The 24,548-nt window shown below is 43.5% G+C and overlaps 1 protein-coding gene across 7 annotated transcripts in view; it reads left to right on the top strand.

Annotated features, from left to right (window-relative positions):
• CRACDL (CRACD like) overlaps positions 1-14,756 on the top strand; it is a 62,550-nt gene extending 47,794 nt beyond the window's left edge. For 4 of the 7 annotated variants that reach the window (XM_048961640.1, XM_048961622.1, XM_048961630.1 and 1 more), the window contains exons 9-11: positions 8,824-9,020; positions 10,715-10,850; positions 11,540-14,756. In XM_048961640.1, coding sequence (XP_048817597.1) covers positions 8,824-9,020; positions 10,715-10,850; positions 11,540-11,661 — 455 coding nt within the window. In that variant the 3' untranslated portion in view covers positions 11,662-14,756. The remainder of the gene's footprint in view (positions 1-8,823; positions 9,021-10,714; positions 10,851-11,539) is intronic. The other 3 variants (XM_048961590.1, XM_048961601.1, XM_048961612.1) reach the window with 1 other exon arrangement.
• Positions 14,757-24,548: the final 9,792 nt, after the last annotated feature.

Here is a 24,548-nt window from a genome sequence, read left to right as displayed (position 1 = left end):
TAAGAGCAGTGCCCTATGTGAGGTGAATGACTCAGACCTGTAGACCTTTTCCTGCCATAGTATTCAGACAGAAATACTGCTAACTGCCTGGCATGCATAGCACACTTATTTATATGTTGTCTCATGAGTCACACATGTTCATTTATGCGTCTTTACCATTACTCAATCCTTGTTTAAAAACAAGAATTAGCTACCCTGCAGCTTGCTGGACTAAGATCAACTCTACTGCAGATCATTAAATTGCACCCAGTTGTCTGTATTGTAAGCCAAAACATAATTGGGTTAGAGTTAAAAAATTCAGTCCTCTGGAGACCAATATATTGTGTGCCACAGGCAGAGAACAGAAGAGGCAACACTGCCATCTGAGGTCTTTGCAACCACAGCAAACGAGTTAAGTACACTCAAGAAATTATAACTGGAAAAACTCTGCTCTTCTTTTTGGAGAGTGACCAAAATGGGGGGAAAAAAATCTTTAGGTCTTCCAGTATGTATGAGGAACTTATTCCCCACCCCAGTCTGTCTGGTCATGAGTCTGACGTTAAGATGTGAGGAGATGAGGTTTCTGCATGCCACAGCAGAGCTTGCCCTTCAGGTTGCTGTTTTCCACTGGGGGCCAGGCTCCGAGCCTGGGAGAGAGGAAACACTAAGCTGAAAGAAGACGCTAGAATGTGGCAGGCTGTGTGTGCTGTACAAAAGCCTCTTCCTGGCCCCACAGACAACTTGCTGAGCAAGACTGGGTGCAGCAAAAGTGCACTGAGCACTGACGGATACAGTAGGAGGAACAGAGGAAAGAAATGGAGCTGATGAGCACATTTCTCTTGGCTTCTCCTCTGCTCCTGCAGCTCTAGGTACAAAGGAGACTCCTGGCCCTGGCTCAGGGCTGTTCTCTACAAAAATGTGTGTGCACAAGAGCCTGGCCTCACTGGCAGGGCTGTGCACATGTGGAGTTTGACCTGGTGCTGCTGGTCCAGTAGCACTGTTTCAGATGCGTTCCTCTCCAACTGGCAGTATTACAGCAGATTGGTATGGCCTGGTATTGTCTGACATGGAGATTCAGATTAGCCTGTAGCAGTAATTAGTCTTCTTATCTACTTCCTCATTGTTGTTATTATATCATAGTAGTTTTCCAGCTTTGAACAGCTTTGTAAAGCATTCTGCTATTTTAGCATGCCAGGAGAGAAAGCTTAATTCTAAATGGAGAACACTCTACTCCAGCTTGACCTGAGGTCTTTCCAGGTCTTTCCTATGCCACTATAGACCTTTCTCCTTAGAAATGGGATCGAGTCACTACCGCAGCCTGAGCAGGCTACCAAATGCTGCAGGTGAGTGAGGTACTCACACCTTCTCTAGCCATCTGGGCACAACAGCAGGTTTTGTGGAGGGAAATTAAGCAGCATCACGCGGGAGAACTGCTATAGTACCTCTGTAGGGCATCTTGAGCCATGAGGGATGCAATGAGAGAGAAAACAACTTTATGAAACAGTGCAGTACTCCTGTGCAAATGTCATTTTAAGCTCTTTGAAACTATTGCCTCAGCCCAGTGACTCAGGAGAGTATCTCAGTAAGTGCCAGAAATCTGAAAAGCACTATCAGCATCACTCTTCCAGGGATCAATCGTGTGGCTTAACAACGAATTCTGGTGATCAGGTATTCTAAGCTGCCCACTTTCTTTTTTGTTCAACCTTAAGAGCTGTGGTTGCTACTGAGGAACACTTGACACTGTCAGGGAGTTTCTGCGTGCTGTGTGTTAGGAAATTCCTTTGCTCAACAGGAAGGCAAGCTGCGGAATCATAATGCAAAGGGGTGTAATACCCTTTTCCTATACAATCATTTGCTGTGTCACAGGGTGAACAGGAGCAGTTTGGTACATGGAGCTCAATTTTTGGCTTCTCAGCATTCTTGGTACCAAAGGCCCTGTGAGGGCTGCAGGCAGGCTGCTGTTCCACCAAGGAGAAAGCAGAAGTTTGGCAGAAGTTTGGCCAGCATTTCCTGGGGAATGAGCAGGGGTTTGTTTGGTCTCTGTGCAGCTGCAAGGTGACTTTTTAATGGATGTGTGAAATTAGTCACTCTATCTGTCCGGAAAACAATTTTTTCTAGAGCTAAAAGCACAAGTCTTTGCAAGAATTAAAAAAAATTAAGCTGTGTTTTTGGGAGTTGATAGTCTATAAATCCTGTAAAGGGCAGAAACAACACATGCTAGCAGGTTATTACAAGAGCAAAGCTGTAAGTAATATCCATGTGAATGTGCACAAGAGAATATTTAAAAATCAGTGACTGTAGCAGAGAGATATTCTCTAAAAGAAAAAAAGGAACTTGGAGGGGGACAATGACTGTAATGGCAAAGGAAATTGGTATTCATTGTCTAGGAAATTTGAGCTTTGAAGCAACAAAGAAAATGTTTCTCTCTGGATAAAAGACGTTGCTCTAGTGCTGCCCTGTCTATAGCTGAAAAAAGACACTTTTTTTTTTTTGCCAAAATACATTTGTTTTTAGGTTGTGTCAGCCTATTTTGTACCATGGCTGCTTTCCAGCAGTGAAATAGACTTCAGTGCAAACATAGCACTTTCCAGTGTAAAAAAAGACTCTCCTGGTACCAGTGGTATAGATCCAACCAGAAGTCAAGTTCTTCAAAGAGCTTAAAGAAAGAAATGCCAGAAATACATTGCCAGATCTTTTAGAATTCTGTGCTCTGAAATTAAGGAACTGGGTGTGTATCCTGACACAGATGCATGTAGCACATTAATAAATAAGGGGAAATATTTAGGGCAGGGCATATATACTAAATGCCATCTGCATTTTTAAAGACTTTTGTGAGATACGTGATGTTTCATGATTGACCAAAGATACAACAATGTGGAAAGAAATATGCACACATTAGTGGTCTTACGAAACAATGATACTTGCATATATGGAGGGGTTATGTGCCTGTGTTTGGATTAGCTAAGAATATGTTTGCTTTCAGAATACACAGGGAGTACACAAGTTAGCTTTGCTGTTGCCAGAGGTATGTCCTTTAAGCAGTTGTAATATTCTGCTTGCACAAATGTATGGCAAAAGCACTCACTCTTTGCAGTCCTCACAGGCATAAGATGCTCATTATCAGGGACAGGATCTAAATGTTATAAAGAGACTCTGCAATATTTTGTCCACACAAAGGTTTTTAGATTTAAAGGAAACAAGTGCAATATCTCAGGCCATACCTAAAACAAATTGATCCCTAAACCTTAGGATTATGTTTCAATATGTCTTTGTTGCGGTTATTCACGTATGCAGTGTGCACACACACACAACCTTACACACATTTGAATATATTGAGTATATCTATCCGTCAGTAGGCAGAAAGAGCCATGTATTTCTCTCACTTGTCTGTGTGTGCATACACCAATGTACAGTAACGAATCAATCATAGATCCTCTTTAGTCCATAAATAGTACTGTATCTTCATCTCGTTGCTCACACAGCCAGTCAGATAGGTGGGAAAGAATAAATCCAGCATTGATGGGAAGTGTATGCTTTCATATTCACAATATTTAGGCAGAAGAAATTTCATTTGTAAGAGCAGAGCTGTAGTCTCTCAGGAAAAGGAAATCTTCAGTAAAATGGTGAGGGAAATGGATACTTGCATTCAACACCTGCAGCAGGGGAATTTCACCCTTAGGGAGCATTGGGCCAGCCCTGCTGTTATCAGACCCAGCTGAGAAGAGCTTGGGTGATTCTTACCTGAGGGAAAGAATTCAGAAGGTGAGAGAGGGCTCTGTTTGGGTTGGGAGTTGTCTGGTGGTGAGACTCGGAGCTGTGGAAGTGGTGAAGGGTATGGGCCTGGCTGCCAGCAGCCTGAGCGATGAGGCCAGTGAAGAGGCCTGCAGTGGTGTGTGCTTGGTAGCTGTGGTGGAATGGGTGGAGGAAGCTTTTGAGTGTGGTTTCAAGAGGCAGCAGGCTTCAGCAGCCGACTGAAATGCTAGGTGTTCATAGGCATTAGGCACAGAGCAGACAAGTTCTGACCTGGTGTCCTCCCATTTTCTGTGACTTTTCCCAAGGGGAAGAAGGGGCTCGCTCTTCTTTCCAAAAGCCTCAGGCCAAATCTGTTCCAAGGAAACAAAGAGAAGAAACTATCATGAGCTTAAACCTATGAGTGAATGAGAGATACATCACTGCCAACAACATCCTTTATTAGTTTATGAAGTGATTAAATAGAGAGTTGAATAGTGTATTGTTTAAACATACTGTAATAAGAACCGAAGAATATAATTCAGAATTCAGTTTTCAGAGTGTGCCATGGAAGCAAGAGACTCACCCATGCTTCACAGAAGGAGAACCGAAGGACAGAGCATCCGTGGCATGTCAGCCTTGCATGGATTCTAGCAGAAGGTGCCTCTGCTTGCATTCAGCACTCTGTGACGGCAGAGCATACACACAGGGGACGCTTGTGCTAGCTGCCTTGCGTGCGACTTCTGTCAGAAATGGGAATTAGGCTGTGCTTTTGAGTTCTTTTGGTTTCACTGTGGCTAGCCGGTTCCTTAAATGCTGAGCTTTGATGCATGGTGAATTATAAAAGCATTCTGACTGCCTCATGACCAGATGAGATAAGACAGGAGGAAGGACTTATTCATGGGAATCACACGCTCACTGAAATGAGATGTGCAGACATCTTTTCTTGTGAATTGTTGCTTCTTGAGAATGTTTTCAGTTTCTTAGCACTCTTCAGAACCCCAGAGTTTCCTTGGAGAGACTCACATACCTTAAGCTGTGAGAGTGACTCTCTCTACCATACTTTGTCCTGTGTTTACCTTTTATCTTTTGCCAGTACCATAAAGTTACTAGAACAGCAGTGCAGCTTTATTGCCACACCACCTTCCCTAGTTGGAAGCAGGAGGATGTAAAGGATCTCTGGGCAATGGGAAAGATAGTAGATTGTGAATACAATGCAGTCTCTTCCTCCTCTTACAGTAATTTCAGCTGACTGATAAGGGAGAAGGTAGCAAATTCTGCAGATTGCATCTGACTTTTTTTTGCTGAAGAAAACATTTCCTTTGCTTTGCCTGCCTGACATACTTCCTGTAGCAAAAACTCACAGCAGCAAGAGTAAAATGTAATTACTTGATGAAAGAAGAAAGCCCATCCCAGAAGCAGATCAGCTCTTGATCCTGCTCAGAGTAGGTGATGGTACTCTGCTGTCGCAAGTCAGGCCTGCACAGGTACATTATCTTTCAACCTTTAAAGATGTCGATAAAGAGATTCTTCATTGCTACTATAACAGCAGCATTCTGATACCATCTCTTCCAGGATCATATTTGGCTCTAATTTGGCTGCCTTTTAATTAGTGTTACTTGGATGCCTGGTTTCTCATCATGAAAATTATTTCAAAAGCCCAGGTGCTTGACACCTCCCTGTGTAATATCTGCTTTATGGAAATTGCTGTTGTAATAGCAGCTTCCTGACATATCACTGAGGGATTGGGGACCCTGTTGTGTTAGGAAATGCACATCAAAACAATAGGAGGAGGAATTCTAAATACAGAAAGATAACACAGAAATGGAAGCACAGATAGCAGTAAAACCATTACATGTGGTATGGTAAATAGAATGAGAGCATTGCAGTCGTTGTCAGTATTGATTGTTTGGTGGGAGCTGAGGAAGAGCAATGCACAGTTTAGTCAGTGTTTACAGAAAGCCCCTGTGGTGTGACAGGGAAAATGGGACAGAACACAGAGGGTGATTTTGAATCAAGCAGACTAAGAAGTAACATCCCTAGCAGAGCCAAGGCAGAAGCTGCATTCCCACTATCAAGGAAAGGCTGGTGGGTAAGTTGAGAGGGCCATCAGAGTAAAAACTTTGATATTTGTGAGGACCAACGTATTAAAAACAGTAAAGGACACTACAAAGGCTGTTGTTTATCATGGAAAAGATCCTGTGTGGTGGTGTGCCAGTTATACAAGGCCCTGTCTTGAAACTGAGGCCTTGACATGGGGTGAGAAGGAATGTTTGGGGGGATGGAGTTACAGGAAGAGGCTGGCCAGGCTGAGGGAGGCTTCAATGGAGAAACATCTTGATAACATTGATAATACCCTGCTAATATTTGCTGTGCGGATATTCATTAAATGATGCTTCTGAGGAATTCCAGACATCACCATCACCTTCAATAGTGGCAGTCAATCCGCTTATTGTAGCAGCGTGATCTGGGAACTGATGAAGCACGGAGCCTAGTTTTACTTGGCAGTGTGCTTAATGGGTTTTGCCCAAATTACTTACTGCCTAAGTGGATACATGGGCACAACCTACAGAGGAGATAATGTGATTGTGGGTATCTTAGTAGACATCGCATCAATTCAGCTTAGTGGCTTTAGTTATGATGGTCGTGATGAAATTAGCCCTAATATAGTCAGAGAAGACTGTTTAGTAGTCCTTGAGCTGCTAGTGGTTGTCTTGGAGAAATGTGGAAAATAAGGGAAAGTAGCAGATCTTGAAAAGGGAGGTGAGGTGGGGAAATGGGGAGGGGGGGAAGGGTGTTATATACCACTTAAAATGAAATACCGAAAGGAATGACTGAGCTATTTATGAATGTCCACAAGATAGCATGGATGTAAATTCCAAACAACATGGTTTGGTGATGAAAAGTCAAATCAAATGATAACTGTTGTGGCAGGGCAAACGAGTGTCATGACATCTCCTCATGACACTCCTATAGGTACAGTATTGGTGATTCTATTCATTGGGTTGATGCGGAGCTACTGAGTGTGCTGGCTATGTTTCACTGTCGTTTTAATGGTGGCCATCCTAGTTCTGGCACTGTTCAGTATATTTAAGGACAGGGGTGACAGATCTAAGTGTATTTTTCTTACATTTGCAAGTACTAACAAGCTGGAAAGCCTGTAGGCACAATGGAGAACAAGAGTAGAAATCAGAGTTCTCTTGAGAAAGTGGAAACATAGTCTGAAAATAATATTTTTATTATAGAAAAGTACAAAGTGCTGGTCTGTATGTAAAAATAATCAGGTGCACAGATATGAAAAGGGAAGGAGAGAGGGGAAGTAAGATGATCTAAAGCTCAAAAACTAAATTTGAAACAAGAATAAGGTAATCCTGCAAAAAAAGTCTGATGTGTATAGGAGGCAGCCTCCAAGGCATGCGAAATAGTCCTTCCACTTCACCTGATTCTGGCACCTTGTACCAGAGTGGAGCCAGATTTGGACCAAATGAGGACAGTACCTACAAAAGCATCTGGAGAATAAAACTAGTCAGAAAAACTAAAAAAAAAATAAAAATGTGGTGTAAATCTTCAAATGTGCAGCAGATTGCCATAAGAACAACGTGAGTAATCTGCTCACAACCACAGTATACAGGAAAAGAAGTTATAGATTTAGATTAGAGCAAAGAAGATTTAGCTTACCCTATGGGGAAAAAATTTAGTGGAAAAAGAACAGCGAAGTCTTTGGACAGATTGTTCGGGGAGACTGTGAGTTCTGCCCCATCTGTGGAGGGTTTTAAGAACAGACTAGATGAATATTGGTCAGAATACAGTTTATGTGAATTTTTGCAATTCATCTTGCCTTATATCTGAAGGGATAGACTAGATAACATTGGACATCTTTCCAGCATTAAATTATCGTCCTCTGAAATGAGAGAAAAATGAAACAAGGGTAGCCAGCAAAGAGAAGAGAAGGATTATGTGAGGAACAGCTGTTGGCATGGAAAGACGGGGAGGTAGATGGTGTGCAAGAGAATCAGAGTAACTTGCCATGCAGGAAGGAGGGAAGCTTCTTCAGTGTCCTGGGGCCCTTCTTTGTCTGTGCTGCATCTCTGCAACTGGGCTTCCTGGCTTCTTCTTTTCAGAGGTTTCTCTACAAGATCACATGAGGTAAATGTGATGGGAAATGCAGTGTCAGCTGGCATTACGTCTTCCTTTGCCCTTAAAGAAAATCTTGTTTTCTCCTCTTGTGTTTTTTAGCTGATATAGGCTTTACAATGTTTTCATGCTAACTAACTTCTGGGGTTGGGGCCACATTCTTCTAAATTAGATCACAGCTCTCCAGAAATGTGTGCCACCTCCACAGGGTCCTGAGGCAGGGAGGCACAGCTCCATGCCAGCACAGCAGCTGAGCACGGGTCTGAGCAGGATGCTGAATAGATAACAAACATTTCTTCAGGGGCAGAATTATGCATGATGTTGGAATGAGAATGCTTAACTTCAGCTCTGCGACATCCATAGAATATGCAGTATTTCACTTCCCCATACATCTGCATACCACTTGTTCTTTAATTGCAAATGTGAGAAAAACAGAGTAGCACTTTCGACCCTTTTCTCTAGGAAATGCAATTTTTTCTTGTCTTGCTGAAATCTCCATTCTAGTAGAGCATGGTGAGAGTGATTGGCCCAAGTGCAGAACATGGTGAATGTCAGCAGTGTTAGCAGTATTTCTGTGTGTTCAGGCAACACAGGCTGCAGGAACAGGGGGCTGTGCCAGAAAGGCTAAAAAGGTCGCATGAAGGCAGCACTGAGGCACTGGCTGCTGCTGTTTGGGAATAGGAATGGAGGGGGTGGAAGGGGAGACCCTGGAAAGTGGGTGATTTCATGAAGTTTGATTGACTTTCCTGAATCTCCCCCATGTGAAGGCAGTGACATTGAACTCTAACTGAACAAGGATAAGAAGTGGTTTTTCACCAGTAGAGTGGTAACTTAGCATGAGGATTGTTGTCTGGAGACCAATCTGAAAAGAGTCCCTGTTTACCCAGGCTTATCACACTTCATGTGACAAACCAGCATACTGAGCAAGTGAGAGCTGAAGTCTCTTTCAAATAACCATGAGTATAAATAATCTGTCAACAGAGAGGAGTGTGTCTTTGGTGATTGCTGGAGACTCCAGAAGGGAGCCTGACAGTCCCACAGAGCCAGCCTGGATCACCATCGCAAGGCAGAAGCAGTGGGGAACGCAGCAGGAGCAGGAGCTTGATGGAGAGAAACCAGTCACTCCGGATACTAAATCAGATACAGAGAAACAGAATAAAGAGAAGGAAAGAACAGAGGTACTTACAGTACAAATTTACAATGATTTCATATTATTACATTTCTGTAATATTCCTTGAATCCACTGCTATTTTACTACTCAGATGCCATAACGATAACAGATAGTTAATGAGTATAACCATAAACAACAAAAACACTGCTCTCATAAATGTGTTACAGACGCAGAATTCCCTGGTTGTTCAGATAAGTAACGTTGTATGTCCAAAAAATCCTGGAACTATGTGTGATGTGTAAAATTTCTTAGGTGCCCACTGCATACTTAGCAGAGGTAAGGTGTGGACTGTAGGCTAAGATAACCAAACTGCAGTACCATATTGTACAGGCTCTTTCAGTGCAATGGGATCGATACAATACTCTCTCCACCGTTTCATTCAATCTCCTCTACCTTCTGACTGATCTAACACCGAACGTAGTGCCCAGTCCTAGAAGGATTTAAGAGCAACAGCATTTAAAGCTTTGAGAAGTGAAACAGGATAAAAATAGCATTTGCACTTGCAGACATTGCCAAGATATAACTTCTGGTTCTTTGTATATAACTGAAACGCACAATGTGGTGCCGTAGAATACGGGCTTCAAAGATCCTATGCAAAAAAGGTGATACCAGTAGCAAGTGATCTTCCCAGGTGACAAAGCTGTGCTAGCAGAAGCACTTGGCATTAATACAGAATACTAACAAGGCTTTCCTGTTAGTGGGCTAGCTCATGGAGGCAGCAGCGTGCGAGTGCTGCTGCCTGTGTTGCCTCATGCACAGTAAGAGCCCAGCACTGATGCAGGAACATGAGTGGCTTACACCAGTTTAGCATTCCCAGTGCAAATGACCTACTTTCTTGCTTAAAATGGTACTATAAGAAACCCGATTACTGTATTATATCCTGGAATAGAAAAAGATGTCTAGATGATGAAAAAAATAGCAGTGGTTTAGATTAACAGGAAGTAAAACCTAATAAAATGTCTAGGCAAGATTGTAAACTGCAAAAATACTCAGCACTGTCATAGCAGTTAAAACACAGAGGGTTTAAATGATCCCAAAGCACAGTTTCTGTGTTAAATAGGAAACTCCAGATTTTAGTTGGCAGCGTTCCCTAAAATTCATGCCATGCGTTTCATTTCCCTGTATCAGCTAGCAGAGAAATATGCCAAGATGCTCCTGACTGCTGTGTGTGAGGCGTGGTGCCACTGTACTACTCCTACTCTCACATGGCACCAGGCACTATCGCTTCAGGGTGGTTTTTGATGCTGGCAAGAGAAATCATGAGAGGATGCGTTTCATTTCCTTTTCATGGAAGTTTACCTTCAATCCTCCAAAAATTCAGTGCCCTAAGCCACAAAATTTAGGAGGTAGAAAGAGTGAGGCTGTTTGCAAATCCTGTGTACATTAGTGAAGCTTTCCAAATGGTTTGGAATATATTTTGTCTTTATAACAACCTACTAGGAGCTACTGTTACAAATAAGAAGATACACAGAGGGATAGTTTCAATTATTTAAGCTGAGTACTATAGATGCTAATGTGAAACCCATAGAATTCTCTGAATGGGTGTCAGTTCCAGTGAGAGGAGTGAACCAGTGTGTGATAAGTCCATGTGATCTTTGGATCATAACAGGCATCAAATCCACTCCTTTTGCTCATATTCTTCCAGGCTGGTCTTACTTATTCACTGTGCATTATTTGGATTTTAACCCTCTATGTACCTAGGGGTCAGTGAAACAGCAATGGAGCAAACCTCCACACCTGGCACCTAAAACCACTTCTGAAGAACAGAAGAAGGAGTCAAAGTCTGAAGCAAAAGAGCCTCTGACAAGAGCCAATTCACTGACACATTTTGTCTCTGGTAGGAAAGAAAGTGCTTAAAATGTATTGCTCTTACCTTGAAACCTTGTCTGAAGAAATCCTCTTTGAGTGTTCTGGAGAAGGAGTAGGGGTTAGATCCTAATCCCTTCCCTGGTTCCACATCACCAAGGGCAAAATGTTTTCTCAGCACTAATATCTGGAGTTTTATGATGTCACATTCGCTTTGATTATACTGTAGTCAGAGCTAGTATTGAAAGAAATGTGAATCAAGAGTGCCAGGCCATTTCACAGGATTGGGTAATTTCACAGAAAGGTAAAATGCATGCAGACTGTTTTCAACAGTGTTCAGTTTCCTTGGGGTTTCCTAAGCACACAAGAACGATGTGCTCAGCACCTATCTGCCCATCAGTGAGTTGAAGGCTGGGAGGAAGTCTGAAATGAGTGTTCTCTTTTGGCCTGGGCATGAGCACAGGGCATGGCAGAGAATTGAGGTCATCTTACTGTTTATTATAAGCTTAGGAACCAAAACATATTAGTCTTAAAAATGTATTCTTTTGTTGCTCGAAGTGGTTATTGCCTCAGTAATGTATCATAGAAGTTTTGATGTGAAATGCAAAGATTTTCTGCTGAAGAGCAAGACTCAGCAAATTGTTAATGAAAGAGTAGAATGTATAGTCTGAATGTATAGTAGAATGTATTGTCTGAAATGCACCTGTGTTTTATTCACAGACAAAGATGAAATGAGCCACTTGAAGAAAGCCAGTACTGCTGCTCCAGACCAGCCGTCATGGATGGAACTTGCCAAAAAGAAATCTCAAGCTTGGAGTGATATGCCCCAGATTATAAAATAGAATTATGCAAATGAATAACATCATTTATAAATAAGTCAGCTACTTAATTGAACTTCTACAGACCAACTAGTCACAGAGAAGAATCTCTGAAACAGGAGAAGGCTCTTAACTATACAGCTGTGGAAAAAGCGTGCAATAGGTGCAGTCAAAAAGTTTACCTGAAGCAATTGTAGCAATCAGGATTGCAATGGATTATTTAAATTATGCTGAGAACATTCTTATACTTTGGAAAACAAGATTTCTGCTTTATCTGTTTCCTGTGTTTTCTTCCTTTAAGGACGTTTGCATCAAAAGCGGATCTTCACTAAACTTTGCTGAGTTTCAGTTGTTGCTGTTCTGTTTGATACATTTTTTTCTGTGTTTACGTTCTGTACACTAACATCCTGGTTCTGTTGATATGTGTCACTGGAATTGCCCCACGCTTTTTCTGTCAAACTGTAGAAGTTTTCATGAGTGGCTTCTAGTGAGTACTCTGCTAAAATGTGCTGCTTGGACTCTGTGTTTGCTGAGCTGAACCAAGTGGTCCAGTCTCTGATTTTAGGTTACATTTCATGAGGCACGGCAAATTTATGCATGACCATGAATAAAAATTCCTCAGGTTCTTCTGTGAGCAGCCTTGGTTTTGTGATATTTTCTAGAAGGGGAGCAATAAGGAAATTGGACTGAAGTTTGAAGCTCATTGCAGTTACTTTTCGACCTGAATTTATCTGCAACTATCTTCTCTTTATGTGAAATCATCATGCTCAATTAGGAGCATGGTGTTAGCAGCAATGGACAACTTTGCAAGCTAACAATAAATCCCACTGGGGAATTTCCTGGAAACTTAATGCCCAGGAATTAATGCTAAGGAAACTTAGCAGTGGCTAAGACAAACATCTCCGTGTATGTATGTATGTGTGAATTATTGCCTTTACACTGCACTCCCTAGGTTTATTTATGTATAGATTTGTGATTTTGTTTCTCTTTCAGGAAAAAAAAAAATATATATATATATATGGGGAGACCTTAGGAAATGTAGGATTTCCTAAGAAAAACACCTGCAGTTTGGAAGTTTTGTTGTGTTGTCTTATCTAAGGAGGTGGGGAGTAAAAGCTGGCCTCCCTCAGCAATGATTATTTAATTTTGCAACAAACAGCCCATTGGAACATGTGAATATCCAAGGCATTGTGGTGGATTCACCCTGATGGACAACAGAACTCCACTGTGTCCACTTCCTACCACGGGACCCACCTTTCAGGCACTGCTCCACATGGGCCCCCAATGGGCAGCAGCCCTCCTGCCCCACCGTGGCTCCCTCTCCATGGGCTGCAGCTCTGGCTCAGCGCTTCTCTTCCTGTTTTGTTTTTGTATCCAGGTGATACTGTAGGACCAGCAGAAGAAATAGGTACATTTTTCAGATATTATAAAAAAGATTTAAACTCCCTCTGTAATAATTCTTTAGCATATAGTGTTTTTTTAATATATGTTGTTGCTGTGTTGTAGCAATCTTGAAAAAATGGTTTCTGAATTAAAGGTGCACCTTGTGCAGAGGATGATGTTTTCAGGAAACGCAATGAAAAATGTAGTCTGTTAGTCTGTTTCCATGCAGACCTTAAAATGATTAAATCTGCTGAATCGTGACTGAATTTTTGGAGCATGACCTGTATAGCTGCATGGGGAAGCATGGGAACCCATTGGACCATCTCCTGTTTTGACAGACAGACACTCAAGAATACCAGAGAAGCAAGATGGAGGTCTGCTGGCATGACCTGTGCAATCCTAAGGGAAAAACCACTGGGTGCCTTGCTCCTTGTGTGGTGTTCTGGCTCCAAACAGGAGACTGGAAGCACGAAAGAGGTAGATGATTGCACAGTGCAGTTAGATCAACCAGTGAAAGACAAAACCAAACAGGAGTTGATCAGTATGAAAGCCAAGGTCTTGGCCTCAGTGACTGCCTCTGGCCTTGGCCTGTGCTGTTTGCCATGGGCCTTCGAAGGCGGCAGCTGGAGGACTCATCTTTGGCACAGCATCCTGCCACAGGCACCAGCCTTTGGAAAGACCATGGGTTCTCTGGACCTCTCACCTGACAGGCTTTTGTTTTCTCACAGCATTGCTTTGCACACATAGAATCATAGAATCATAGAATCACAGAATGGCCTGGGTTGAAAAGGACCACAATGATCATCTGGTTTCAACCCCCTGCTATGTGCAGGGTCACCAACCACCAGACCAGGCTGCCCAGAGCCACATCCAGCCTGGCCTTGAATGCCTCCAGGGATGGGGCATCCACAGCCTGCTTGGGCAACCTGTTCAGTGCATCACCACCTCTGTGTGAAAAACTTCCCCCTAATATCTAACTTAAATCCCCCTGTATAATTTTTTTTTTCTAAGTCAAAGGGCCCTGATACAGTCCTGATACAGCTGTGCTGTCAACAGGTAGGCAGAATGTAGGTTTGGAATCTGTGTATTTTGCTTTGGACAGAAGGCTTGTTTGTGACCAAATACCAATCTATTTTTCTTCTCTGTGTGAAAGTGATTTCTGGTTAACAATTCACTGGAAAAGCCTTTCAGGTCTGATCAGCTTTCCTGGGGACATCACTGTGTGTTTCCAGCCGAGAAGCAGTATGACTGAGTCAGGCTGATCCGTTTTGCTCAAGTAAGTGCAGTATACATTGTTGGTACAGAACTTCCAACACTGACATAAAATGTAAAAATTCAGCCTTTGTTCATAACTCACAGCAGCTCTCACAATCTGCATTATAGTCAAGTAACACCAGCAAAATGGACTGGAAAACAGAACAGTTTCCTTCCCCAGAAGTGCTTTGTGATGCATCTTTGGCTTTCTGTCCAAGGTGCAAGGTGACACTCTGTAATCAGTTTCTGTCTCTGGCAGTGAAGTACTGCATGCAATGCAAATGCAGCGTGAGCCGTGCCTCTTTCTGTGCAAAAAGTGTAGAGTTGGTGACTTACCCAATTTACAAGTTGGATTATCAGAATTAGCCACCTTTGGAGCTCAGTAACTTTCAGTAAAAAATTATGACTAAATGATTCTTGATGTACAGCAAACCATAATAAATTTTTAAGGCCAAAATAGCCCTCCGGCCTTTACTTTGATACAGTTTTGCGCTGCGTTGCTTTTGAGAGTAAAAATGTTTACTAAATGTATTTCATTTTTTTAAAGATGAAAAGGAACACAAAATCTTGCCAGAAAATCTCCAGCAGCAGCATAGCGAGGAGCTCGCTGTAATTTTGCGATGCCGTTAATTCCCTCTTAGTCTAACAGAGTGCAATAAACTTGTCAAAACGTTTGCTTTGTACATGTGATGAGCGTTCTGCTGCGGATAACAGAGGTTTAATTACTGGGCTTGACGTTTGTGGTTAGCAGATTGCTTTTGTACTGTTCTGGAGTCAAAGGCAAAGAAACTATTTGTGAGTGCTGGTCAGTGCTTTGTGGCTCGTGAATCAATACCGACTGAAGGGCCTGCTGGAATATCACTCCCAGATAGTTCTCAGCCTTGTGTTACTCTTCGAAGCTTCCTACCAGTGTGACACGTTCCCACAAGGTCCGTTCAGATTTTCTTTTGTGATACCTTGGAGTGCCTTTGCTTCCCCCACAGATCCCAGTTCTCTTCTTGTGCACTGGCTGTGTTCCCAGAAGGAAGCCCTCCTGGCTCACCTATCGCAGCTGAAAAAGAGGTCGCTCAGAAAAGCATTGACCTCCCTCCTTCTCTGGGACCCCAGACGTCTCTCAAGAGCTGTTAGGAGCACAGCTTATTCTGCACTAAAGTGTTGAAGCAAAGTGACGGAGAGCCATTTCACTTCCTTCCGCCTCTCACACCTTTGCAGACTGTGCTTTCAGTGATTTCTTTTTGTCAGCCTGGAAGGCTCCCCTTAATTTACTTGTTGGCATATGAAAGAGCACGTGTTGCAGACTCACAGTCCCACTGAAGCCTGTCCTGCTGTCGTTAAGGATGCTGAACTGCGGTGGCATGTGAGGCCCTCCTCATTCCCCATAGCAACAAATCTCCATTTTTCCCCAAATACAGTTTGACTTCTGAAGTTGAGAATTGACATGTAATTTCCTAACCTTTGAAAGTAAACTATGTGAACTGATGGTTTCCCAGATGAGCCTTAAAGGTCCCTTCCAGCCCAAGCCATTCAAACCAGGAGTTTCCAAACTGGAGAGCCAAGTTTGTCCCAAGTCAGGCTGTGCTAATGGTGCTTCCCAAAGAGATCCCATCCTCACTTTATTTTACTCTTTTTTTTTTTTTTTTAACCCCCTCTGAATTTAATGAAGCTGCCTATAACCACTCCACAAGGCTGCCTACATCAAAGTGCCAACAGGGACATTCTGGAAAGAGCAGACAACGTCACGACAAGAGGAGAATTAAGGTAAGAGCAGTTCAGGAGAACAGCCATCCCCTCAAAAGAAATAACAGAAAGACCACAATAAGCTGCTGGCTCTTCCTCTTCACGGTCAGCACAGGAGATGATTTTGACAGGCACTCTCCCTATGGACAGCACAGAAGAACACGGCCTTGTGCCCACTGTGCACCATGGCTCTGTCTCCCTCGAGTCCCAAACCTCTTGGCAAATCAGTGCTTACCCCCACGCCTTCGGTGTATCCATGGCTCACTGGCACAGCAAACCAGCACTCCCAAGGGCCAGCACACACCAGGCCCACTGTGAGCACCTGGCTTTGCTATGTGGCGCAGACCCAGGCAGGCAGCCTTCATGACTGCCCAGCTGTTTGCTGCTTCCTCTTCCACCTCTGTGGCTTTCCTCTTGTTTTCCTGAAGCAGCATGTGTCTTGAAGGCTGGCTGCCTTCCTTTTGATTCAGCCCAAGCACTGAGCTCCTTCCAGCAGCAGCAAGCAGGACAGCGGCTGCCCAGGGCAGCAGCTGTGAGTCACTTCTGATGGCGGCTCATGCAGTCAGCTGTTCTCCAGAGAGACACTGAGCTTTGGAATTGCCTCTTCATGCCACACTTTCCTTTTAGACGCCTCGATGACAGTGAGGATATAATTTATCTTACCTTATGATCATGGAGAGGAGATGTGGGCAGGCTGCTTTTGCCTTGACCTACTTCACTGAAGCAGCAAAGAACGCAGAGCTCTTCTGGGCTGAGAAAAATGGCAGCAGCCCCCACCAGAACTCACTTGTGTGGGCTCACACTGCCATGTTTGGGGGGGGAGAGGGTGCATATCCCAGGGGATAAACCCACGGTGGCTTTCCCACTTGCTTTTCCCCTCTGCACAATTAGCTCCTCACCTCTTCCCACAAAAGCCAGCCCTACTCAGACACAGCCACTGGCACCATGCTGCAGAGCTGCAGGATGCAGGCTGGGCCTCAGGTGTTGCAACAAGGATACGGGGAGGAGATGAGGTGGTTTCCTTGGCTGCTTTTATGCAGATTGATGGACAAAAAGGAGCCTCTTAACTACATGCCCGCCTCAGGAATTGGTTTGAGCAATTTGGAGTCCTCATTAGAAAGTAACAGATGAGCTTGGGAGAACATAGGAGGACACACGCTTAATTTCCTGCGTAACATTATTGAAATACCACTAAAGAATAAAGTTGTATTTAACGGGAACATAAATCTCCATCTTGCCTCAATAAAATGAACTTTGAATTTTACACTTCCTCTAAACGCAAGTTGAAAAGTTCCACTTGTTAAAATATTTTATTTTAGAGGAGAATGCACGGCTCCTAGGACATATGAGATTCTTCCTCCCAGTTTAATGGGTGATGACGCCTTTAAAAAGAAACAATTTCTGCTTCCAAATTCTGCTTTTCCCTTGAGCAGTTGAGAGCAACTTGGAGGTTGGGCACAGCAACTGTTCTGATCAGCCTGAGTACATGACCTGACAACCAGCAAAAGTCACACACCGGCCTTCAGCTGACCCCAAAGGTTACCCACAGACACAGGGCTCAGCTCCACGGGCTCAGTGTAGTCAAATGAGTCCATTCAAAACAATGCGTATTGACTAAAGAGTGAATTAAGCCATCGAATTCTGGCTCCCTGATCTCTCCAAGGTATGGTGCCTGATCTGCTGTGCTTTTAATGGTGTTGTACTCAGATGCCTGTAGGAGTTACTGTGGGTGTTTGCCATGCTCGGGGACCTACCTTAGAGCAGCATGTTTTGATTACTGCAGCTTGATGTCATTACTTGTCTCTTTCTGGCTAATTCATTTTATGAGCCTTCCCCGCTGTTAATAAACATAGGGGTGTTTAATTATTGAGACATTTCATAAAAATGTTTTTGAGACAGAGACAAGTTTTATGTTCTGACTAAATAATTAAACATTATGCAAACGCTAACAACCCCAGCATTCTGGTTATGTAAAACAACACTTGGATGATGGCCTTGTTTGCACACTGAGTTAGTGTTGTCGGGCTGCACTGAGTGGCAGACAGAAGTATAATTCCAATTTAAAAACATAAGCGGGTTTTGATGAAACAGGAGAAACACACAGGTTAGGCTGAGGGCCAGCCTTCTGACATGCTCTGTGTAGGGAAGGTGAGACATGTCCCCTGGAGGAGCCGTGAGCATCCCAAACCTGAGCTGACCCTGCAGCTGGAAGCCCCTCCTAAATGCACATGGAAGGGGCAAGAAACACAACTTGCACCATGGGACAGAAGGCGATGAAAGCCATTGCTTGCCATCAACCCGCTCACCTGAGTCTGCCACGATGCTCTTCACTCTCTCCTTGTGTTTTCCCCCATTCGGCTCTGGCAGTCAGGGACAAAATCCAGCCCCTTGTAATTTTGAGGTTTAATTGCCCGTAAACAGGTTTGCTGTGGGATGAGTCATCCTGCAGCCTGCCTCTGAACACACTGCTACATATATGCTATAATTCTATAAGCGAGGGTTAAGGCGTAATCACCTGGAAACACAAAGGGCTGTCTCTGTGTCAGCACACTGCTGTTATTCCTGTCCTGAAACAAGGCACTAGTATATGCATGGCATGGGATATGCTATGACACAGCTATGGTGGTTATCAAACGTGTCATCTCTGACACGTTACAAACTTCAGAAAGAGTCTGGTAATTGCTCACTGGACTCCAGCCACCAGGAGCACGTCTGGCTGTGATGGGTGCCTGTTCTGACCTTGTCCCATGTGCTCTCATTACCTGTGTGTCTGGTGGGAGGAATTAGCATCTGCCCACACGGTTGTACAGCATGTTGTATTGTGCTGGGAGCTGTCATTCGGAGAAGTACATTTTTGGTATAAAATACAATATCAACAGATTGCTCTTAAACTGCTGCTTTTCCTTTGTGTTCTGGGAGAGTAATTTGCATGTGATTGAGAGAGAGCTGAGCACCTCGTTTGCAGGTGGGGATGGGAAACATGAAGCTTCTTTTGAATCTGCAAGAAAGGAATACATCACTTTACTTAAAAATGTGTATCCTTGATGTCCTTCCTAGGGGATGGAGCTGTCTGGTAGTCCCAGAGTTCTTCTGCCATTACTGTCACTTCTGTTGCTGGTTATTCCAGAGACTCAGGTAGAGCTCCTGTTTGATTGAGGTTCATTTGTCTCTCTTCTAAAACCTTGCTCAAAAAAGTCCTCAGAGGCAGGAAATTGCACTCATTATTTCTAAATGCCATGAAGAATGCTCGTGTCCTTTCTATGTTTTCCTTGCCATCCACTGTCTTCCCACTGCTGGTGGGATATCCACCTGTTCACTTGGTGGGGAAGAAATGGGATTCTAAATTGGCAGAAAAATAACTCTCTAATGAAAGAAACATCACTAAAGCCTTTAAGGCCAGATAGAGTGAGTTAATATAGCCCGGATTCCTGCTGTGATAAGGCAAGGAATGAGATCATTTCATTGCAGCAGAGCACCAGCTGTGTTTAAGTTGAGAGCAGCTTTGAGAATTATTTTCAGTACTCCCGAGTTTACACGCTCACAAGGTTTGCCTTGACAATTGCTGTGTCTCAGGGAGACACACGTTAAGGTGCCTCATAGTTGCTACAGGTAATCTGAGCAAGAGGATCTAAGACATCGTTCTCTTATTCCTTCTGTCGCTCTCCCTGCTCTAAGTCAGCTGCTGACAAAATCACTTTGCCGTGCACTTTGGGTTTGAATGACAGCTCTTATCCTCCCCTGTCTGATCTCAGCCACTCAGGATGTGTGTCCCCTTGTCCACGGCATTACTAGCAGGCTACTTGGGGTAAAGCTTAGTATGGATGGGTTGGTGGGGAGCACGGTAGGGCCTTGTAGAGATTGGGAGGCTGGTGGGCAGCAGGCAATGGGAGAGGCAGTCCTGCTTGGTCAGCAGGCAGCAGCTCTCGGACTGTGGCTACAGCAGAGGCCTGTGAGCCCAAGCCTTTGCTATGGGACCTTCCAAAGACCAAGTGTTTTACTTCTGAGGTTTGCCCTGAAGTGAAAGCTAGCATTTCTGAATGCTCTAAAATCCACTTAGGACTTGGTTTTAGAAGTATTGACCAGAAAATTCATGGTCAACAGGCAGGAGACAAAAACCAAAACCTTACCAATTATTTGAGCTTCTTACTCATATCTGATGTGATAAGGCTCGGAAAGTTACATGGTCGTGCTTTCTCAAGTCACTTGTCACTTTCTTCCTGTCATTTCAGTGCGAGTTTGTCTAAGATTTTTTGGTTGTTCCTCATGCTTTTTGGTACAGGACTTTGAAGACAAAGTAGTCAGGGAAGCAAGGAGAGTCGAATGGGATCAGAGCAGAAGGTGGTGGGGGTAAGGAAAGCTCAAGAGCAAGGGCTGTGCCTCTTTATCCTTTGAGGCAATGCTGACTTGAATGTTGCAAGGCCACAGCTGATGACTGCTGATAGAACAAACGCTCACCCAAACACCGCATTGAACATCAGATTCCACATCCACAGTTATTTCTGAGAATTGGGTCTCCAAGAATGAGTGTCACACAGCTAACATGCTCACAGAGAGGCAGCCTGCTCTGTCCCTGTACACAAGCCCAACTATCAGTTTGCTGCTGGTTTACCAGCATCCCATCCATCTTCTGTTGGGAGAGGGTGTTTTCATCCCCTATCCTACACTTTCTCTAGCAGCAGAAAATATGCAGGCTCATCCTTCACCTAATGGTGAGAGCAGGAGAAAGCTCTTTTCCCAGAGATGAATTTGAGCCAATGGTTTGGTGCCAGGTTTTGGGCTCTTAACATCTGGTTCTAACAAAGTGATTTGAGCCATGTCCTGCATAATGTGGCCTTCCAGTTGGAAGGAGGATTGGTGATGAAGAGCGGGGTTGGACCAGGCAACAAGAGACGTGAGACAAAGAAAACAAAGCAAAAACTAAAGCATAGTCAGCCCACGCTTTGGCAGGGGAGCCTGTGTCAGAAGCCTGGAGTATATGGTTTTAGTCTGTGCTTCTTGGCAATCAGAAGTTTAGATTCGCAATGTTTTTCCACATTTTAGCTCAGGTTTTACATATCCCTACATCTTTGGAGAATATGCAAGTGCCGTAACCACGCATCATTCCAATGGCTGTTTGGGTACTGGCGGTAAGGGGAGCTAGAAAATGTTTACAGCTTGTAATAACTGCACCAAATAAAAACAAGAGTCATATCTGAGTCAGCCTCTCTCAAAGCTTCATCTGACAATGTGACAATGGACCAGATTTTGAGAGACCCTTCTAAAATACCTTACTTTGCCTATGAAAGACACATTGGATTCTTTCCCAGTGCTGCGTGGACCTGTATTGATTTTTGCTAGGAAAGAGTAACATCAGACATACATCTGTGCTGAGTGCCTGATTCAGACTTCCCTTTAGCTGTGGTTTCCTTTCTATCAGTGGGCCAAACACCAAGTCACCCCAAGGTAAGTGAGAGGAGACATCTTTTCAGTGCCTTGCTTACAAAGATGATGCCCAACGCACAAAGTCTAACTCTCAAATATTTTCCAGGAATCTTTTCCTTTGTCTTTTAGAAATCTCTCTCATGGTAGTGAGAATACCATGAAGCAGGCAGATGGAAAATGAACTGACAATCAAATTGTTTAATTCTTAATATGATTTCCTCTGAGTTGAACTCTCTCTTCAGGACTAACTGTATCTGACTGCTCTTAACTCAGGCATCAGACCTCAGTTACTGTCAGCAATACGGGCACAATATGAACTTCAAGGCTTCCAGGTTTATGTTTATGTAATAGCAAGAACACGTTTGAAAGCTTCTACCTTCAGAAGGAGATGAATAAATGTAAATTTTCATCACCTCGAAGCATATGGCAGAAGAATTTGCAGTTTAGAGAATGTTACCATCGCAGTGAGTGAAATGATGCTGTGGGGGTGAGGGAAGAGAAACACAAGTTTGGAGACACAGCTTTGTTCCTACCTCCCCAAGACGATGTGGAAAAGTTATGTGCTCTCTCCCATGTCAGGTCACCCATTGTAAAGGTGGACAAATAATTTACCTAGTGGAGAGGAATCCTGAGGTTTCCACAGGGCACTGCCACATCTGACTTCTTAGTGACACAGGTCTGTGAAGAGCAGCAGCATCACAGCGTGTAAGAGAAGATTATTTCAGAGCGTAGTCACAGAAACAGCAGAGTAAAGGTTAACTAAATAGAGCTTTTTTTTTTCTTTGCTACTGTGCATCTGTCTCTATCATCATTTTAATGTAATTTTCTACATCCGTTTATTTGTTGAGCATTAGCATCACAATAGATACCACACAAGCTGCCCATTTATAGACGAACTATACATCTAGCAGCTCTGTGTGTATAAAAGTTTACAATACTACAAAATTAAAACACTTTTTGCAAACGAGTTCAGTCATCAAAGCCCTCGTTCGTTTTGGTTTACGTCTATAAAAATGTACTGAGATCTAAATCTGTACGAGCACCAAAAGCGTGAGGTGGGAAAACCACTCTGCATTGTCACACTCACCCTGTTGCATCAAGTCACCCAGAGGGGCTGCCCCTGCAATCACCGCCAACCCTTCCCTACTACTCATCAGGTATATTTGAGCTCCTTTTTGTTTTCACTGTTGATGTGGCAAAGCACACAGTTGTACAGCTGAGAAAGGCAAAACTGGGGTGAGATGGAGGGAGAAGCGCTGAGAGTCAGAAGGTGTTGGCTCTGTTAAATAAGGTTAGTGCTAGACTGAGAATAAATCCTGTCTCTGAGGCAGGATTCAATTATCAGCCAGTAGACACAGACAATTTCCAGACTGCCATTCCTCAGCCAGGCAACCGTTAAGGCTTCTGCTGCCCACGGTCAAGCACCTTACCTTAGAGCATCTATCCTAATGGTCAGAGAAAGCCAGAGTATTAATGGTGTGAAATGCAGAAATAATAATGCATTCATACTCCTGAATGATTCAGGAAACGTGACTAGATACAAAGAGCTCAGAATTTGATAAATACTAATAATAGTGCAGCCCTACAAATGCATAATGACCAGGTGTGCTACAAAGGACTACTGCAGCGTACGTGAGACGACCAATTTGTCTTTACTCTGACATTCAGGGAATAACAAAAAATTCACAGCATGAAAGCTTTCCAGAGTCAAAATATAGACCAGAATAGTTTGGTTGGAAGGGACCATCAAACTTCCTGACCACTTCAGGGCCAACCAGAAGTTAAAGCACGCTGTTGAGTGCATTATCCAAACACCTCTGTGACAGGCACGGGCCTCAACCACATGTCTAGAGAGCTTGTTCCACTGTCAGGCATTCCCTTGGGAATGAAGCTGTTCCTAATGTCCAGTCTGAAACTCTCATGGCACAGATCCATGCCGTTCCCATGCATCCTGCCATTGGTTTAACAGTGAAGGACGAAAGAGCAGCTGAGCAGGAAGAACAACTTCAGAGATCTGCAGGCATTAAATACTGCTCAGGTATAAAAGTGAGCCATCACCTTCACCAGAACCAGGCAGCATTTCAGCATGTCAGCCAAATAGCTCAGACATCTTTCTTCTGGCAGCTGCAGGATTTTCCTTTGCCATGCAATTTTTCTATGCATCCAGCAATGGAATATGCCAAGAGGCATTTGATTATTGCTGTAGTAGGTCAGATGAGAGCATTGCTCATTTTTTTTCCCCTCTCCTGCACCCCGCCTTCCTTATTATGAAGCTGGCTCCAGGACCAGATGTCAGATGAACTGAGAAAATAACCACGTTAACACTCACTCCATTGTTTGCAGAAGTTAATAGTTAATTGGATACTGTCAAGGTCCAGTTGGTAAACCCTCCTAGTGCAAATGTTCAATCTGAAAGAGCAAAGAGTAGAAAGTATAAGATAGCCCTCCTCAAATAAATGCCATTAAACTCATCTTGTAACACATTCTTTCCTCCAGCAGACTTCTCTCTCCTGACAAAAGCACTTTCATGAAAAAATGTCTCCAATCAATTTTGTTTTTTCCAGGCACAGAAATGCAAAAATTCATATCCCCATGCAATACTAATCTATTCAAGTCAAACAGTGGCAGCTCTAATGTTTTTAGCTTGCTGGGATCCCTATAGAAATGCCTGTAGTAGATGTGTGCACTTGTGTACATGCAGTGCCAGCCTTTGTTAGAAAGTTATTGTACTAAATGTGTAAACTATAAAAAGGGGAACTGAAGCACAAACCTAACTTCTCACCACTCAGCATATAACACCACAGGGCAGCCAGCTGTCAAGATCCTGCAAACTGCCTATATGCTCCTCCTGCCCTTCCACACAGTTGCACCAGCCCCTCAGCACAAACACAGAGGGCTACTCTGCAGGTCACCTAAAGGGAAAGAATAGTGCAACGTGTTTAAGCTTTGGTTAAAATATAATAACCTATGGAGTCTTGTCCAATGCCATTTTTAAGACAGAATAACTAACAGGATTGATGTATGATTCATCAAGTTCTGATGGGGAACTGTTACCACTACACTCAAGGCAAGAGCCTTAACTCAGAGCAGAGATGTCTGCTAGATGTTTGGTCTCA

Source organism: Lagopus muta, chromosome 1 (genome assembly GCF_023343835.1).
Source record: "Lagopus muta isolate bLagMut1 chromosome 1, bLagMut1 primary, whole genome shotgun sequence".
NCBI classification, from domain to species: domain Eukaryota; kingdom Metazoa; phylum Chordata; class Aves; order Galliformes; family Phasianidae; genus Lagopus; species Lagopus muta.
The sequence above is the reverse complement of the archived record's forward strand: the minus strand, read 5'-3'. Positions and strand labels throughout refer to the sequence as shown.